Source organism: Colobus angolensis, unplaced genomic scaffold, assembly GCF_000951035.1.
Source record: "Colobus angolensis palliatus isolate OR3802 unplaced genomic scaffold, Cang.pa_1.0 Scaffold265, whole genome shotgun sequence".
NCBI lineage: Eukaryota > Metazoa > Chordata > Mammalia > Primates > Cercopithecidae > Colobus > Colobus angolensis.
In genome coordinates this window covers 1,430,780-1,434,197 of record NW_012115877.1, presented here as the reverse complement: position 1 = coordinate 1,434,197, position 3,418 = coordinate 1,430,780, and the positions used below count along the sequence as shown (strand labels likewise).

General features: G+C 39.3%; 1 protein-coding gene across 1 annotated transcript in view; it reads left to right on the top strand.

The window, feature by feature from the left end:
- Positions 1–3,217, top strand: part of ATP7A (ATPase, Cu++ transporting, alpha polypeptide) — a 166,091-nt gene extending 162,874 nt beyond the window's left edge. The window contains exons 23-24 of the mRNA XM_011947435.1: positions 1,770–1,872; positions 2,598–3,217. Coding sequence (XP_011802825.1) covers positions 1,770–1,872; positions 2,598–2,874 — 380 coding nt within the window. The 3' untranslated portion in view covers positions 2,875–3,217. The remainder of the gene's footprint in view (positions 1–1,769; positions 1,873–2,597) is intronic.
- The last annotated feature ends 201 nt before the right edge of the window (positions 3,218–3,418 follow it).

Below are 3,418 nucleotides of genomic sequence, written 5' to 3'. Positions count from 1 at the left end.
CTGCCCAGGCTGGAGTGCAGTGGTACAATCTCGGCTCACTGCAACCTCCACCTCCTGGGTTCAAGCAGTTCTCCTGCCTCAGCCTCCTGAGTAACTGGGACTATAGGTCCCCGCCAAAATACCCTACTAAGTTTTGTATTTTTAGTATAGACGGGGTTTCACTATGTTGGCCAGGCTGGTCTCGAATTCCTGACCTCAGGTAATCCACCTGCCTCGGCCTCCCAAAGTGTTGGGATTACAGGTGTGAGCCACCGCTCCCAGCCTTCAACTTTGTATTTTGAAAAATTTCAGACTTCATGCCTGTAATCCCAGCACTTTGGGAGGCCGAGGTGGGTGGATCACCTGAGGTTGGGAGTTCGAGACCAGCCTGACCAACAGGGAGAAACCCCGTTTCTACTAAAAATACAAAATTAGTCAGGCGTGGTGGCAGATGTGTGTTATCTCAGCTACTCGGAAGGCTGAGGCAGTAGAATCGCTTGAACCCAGGAGGCGGAGGTTGTGGTGAGCCAAGATTGTGCCATTGCACTTCAGCCTGGGCAACAAGAGCGAAACTCTGTCTCAAAAAAAAAAAATTCAAACCTACGAAAACGTTGAAAAAAATGGTACAATGAAAATCTGTATGCCTTTCGCCTAAACTCACCAACTGATAGTATTTTGCCACATTGCTTCATCTCTTTCTCCACATATTTGCACAGAGATATGTATTTGTTGGCTTATTAATTAATTTTTTCTAAACAGATTTATCTTTAATCTGACTACCCAAACACAAACACTGTTAGCAAGATTAATTCATGGAGCAAATGATTTTTAAAGAATTATACAAGTATATTTTCCTCTAGTCTTTTTTTTATTCTGCATCAGTTTTTGTCTTGTTACATAGTGGTGATTGTAGCAGACAGAGAATTTTCTGCTCTTCACGTAATATTCTATTATAGTCAGGTGGTATTTTTTTGGTTGAGAGACCAGATGAGAGAGAGAGAGTGAACAAAGGAATATAACTGAGAAAAAATAATTTAGTTATTTAATAAGTGTCTGAGAATCTCCTAAACTTAGGGACCTGGTAGGAGTTAGTAATGATGACATAAAAGAAATAATTATCGTTTTCTTCTTGTTCTCTCTGGTTTGAGGGCCAAGGAAAGACATGAAATGACATGAGAACAATTACAAAACTGTTTATCAGCAAGGACACACAAATACTGAGAGAACAAAGAGCAAAAGAGCAGTCTAAGTCCAGTAAGATTAATTCATGGAGCAAGTAATTTTTAAATAATTATACAAGTAATACATGATCACCATGGAAAAAGTAGAAAAATATAGAGAAGCACATTAAAAGTTAAAAGTATAAGTCTATTTCATCCTCATGATATGAGCAAACATTCTTATGTCTGTCAAGACCAAGTGTGGATGAGTTTGTAGAACATGAACTCCCATACGCTCTTGGTTGGATTATGAATCACTACAACCACTTTGGAGAACAACTGAGGAGTATCCACGTAAAGTTGAAGATGTGCCCATGTTATGACCCAGTAGTTTCACCCCTAGGTATACACCTTACGGAAACTCTCAGACATGGGCACGTGGAGACACGTACAAGAATGTTAACTGCAACACTCTATTAGTGAAAAAACGGCAACAACAAAAATCTCCACCACCAAGAGGATAAATGCTGAAGAAATATCAAATAAAGAAATGATTTGTATATATGTTAGAAACACATTGATAATCTGTTTAGTATTATCTGCTCTAACTAATCTATACTTGTTTCTTAGGAGTTTTTATGCCCATTGGTTTGGTTTTGCAGCCCTGGATGGGATCTGCGGCAATGGCTGCTTCATCTGTTTCTGTAGTACTTTCTTCTCTCTTCCTTAAACTGTAAGTATGATAGCTTGCTCACATTTGTATTTTGTATTCCTTTTATCATCCAGTCATTCTTGGTAGGTTTTATTCTTGTATTGATCAATGATAAGCCCAAACCATTCCTAATGAGAATTATTATTAGCGGCCAGGCATGGTGGCTCGCACCTGTAATCCCAGCATTTTGGGAGGCCGAGGTGGGCAGATCACCTGAGGTCAGTAATTTGAGACCAGCCTGGCCAATATGGTGAAACCCTGTCTCTACTAAAAATACAAAAATTAGCTGGGCATGGTGTGGTGGTGGACGCCTGTAATCCCAGCGACTCGGGTAGCTGAGGCAGGAGAATCACTTGAACCTGAGAGGTGGAGGTGGAGGTTGCAGTGAGCTGAGATTGTGCCACTGCACTCCAGCATAGGCAACAGAGCGAGATTCTGTCTCAAAAAAATATATATTATTATTAGGTAACAGTAATAATTAGCTATGTAATTGTTACCTCGTGTACTTTATGCATAGCAACCACAAGCACTGAGTGGGATAAAATATAGTACACTAACTCTGATAAGTAGGATTTCTGATGATGTGACTCCACACAATTCATTTCAACTATTTTCCTACCAGTGATCACTTGTATATATTTCATACCAAAACCAAGTGTGGGTGAGCAAATCTTTCTTTTGTGCATGTAGCAAGCGTCTCATTTACTTTGGTTATTTCAAACTAACATAATTTTGCATGTGTCCAGTTACAGGAAACCAACTTACGAGAATTATGAACTGCCTGCCCAGAGCCAGATAGGACAGAAGAGTCCTTCAGAAATCAGCGTTCATGTTGGAATAGATGATACTTCAAGGAATTCTCCTAAACTGGGTTTGCTGGACCGGATTGTTAATTATAGCAGAGCCTCTATAAACTCACTACTGTCTGATAAACGCTCCCTAAACAGCGTTGTTACCAGTGAACCTGACAAGCACTCACTCCTGGTGGGAGACTTCAGGGAAGATGATGACACTGCATTATAAAAGGCCATGGAGAGTGCTGCCAGTTTAACTTGTCATGCACTGACACAGCATTCATGTTGTTACCTTCACTTTTCAAAATATTGTAGAAGGATTTTATGTTGGTCTCATGCTCTTATATTAGGGATTCTATTTGAGTTGAGTTTATCTATTGGCAAAAATATCTTTTTCAAGGTATCAGCTCTGAACCTAGCTTTATTTAAACTTGAATTTCCAGTATATTTTTGTTTTCACTAACAACTGATAAGGTAGAGCAGTGAGGTTTACAAGCCCTACAATGAGAGATTGCTGAACTGCTGCTAAAGTAATATATTTTTTTTATTTGACCAAAAAAAAAAAAATGGCCGAAGAAGAAGACAATGAAAAATTTGAAGGTTTGAGAGCATGAAGATATTCATGCTTTTGAATTCAAGATATTGAAGATACTCTCCAGCCTGTATCCCTGCCCCACTGGGGAGTAATGACTTTCAAAGCACTGTGTATAAAACATCTAGTTTTAGAAGGGAAACAGTTGAAGCTGTTTAAAAATAGATGTGCCTTATTTATT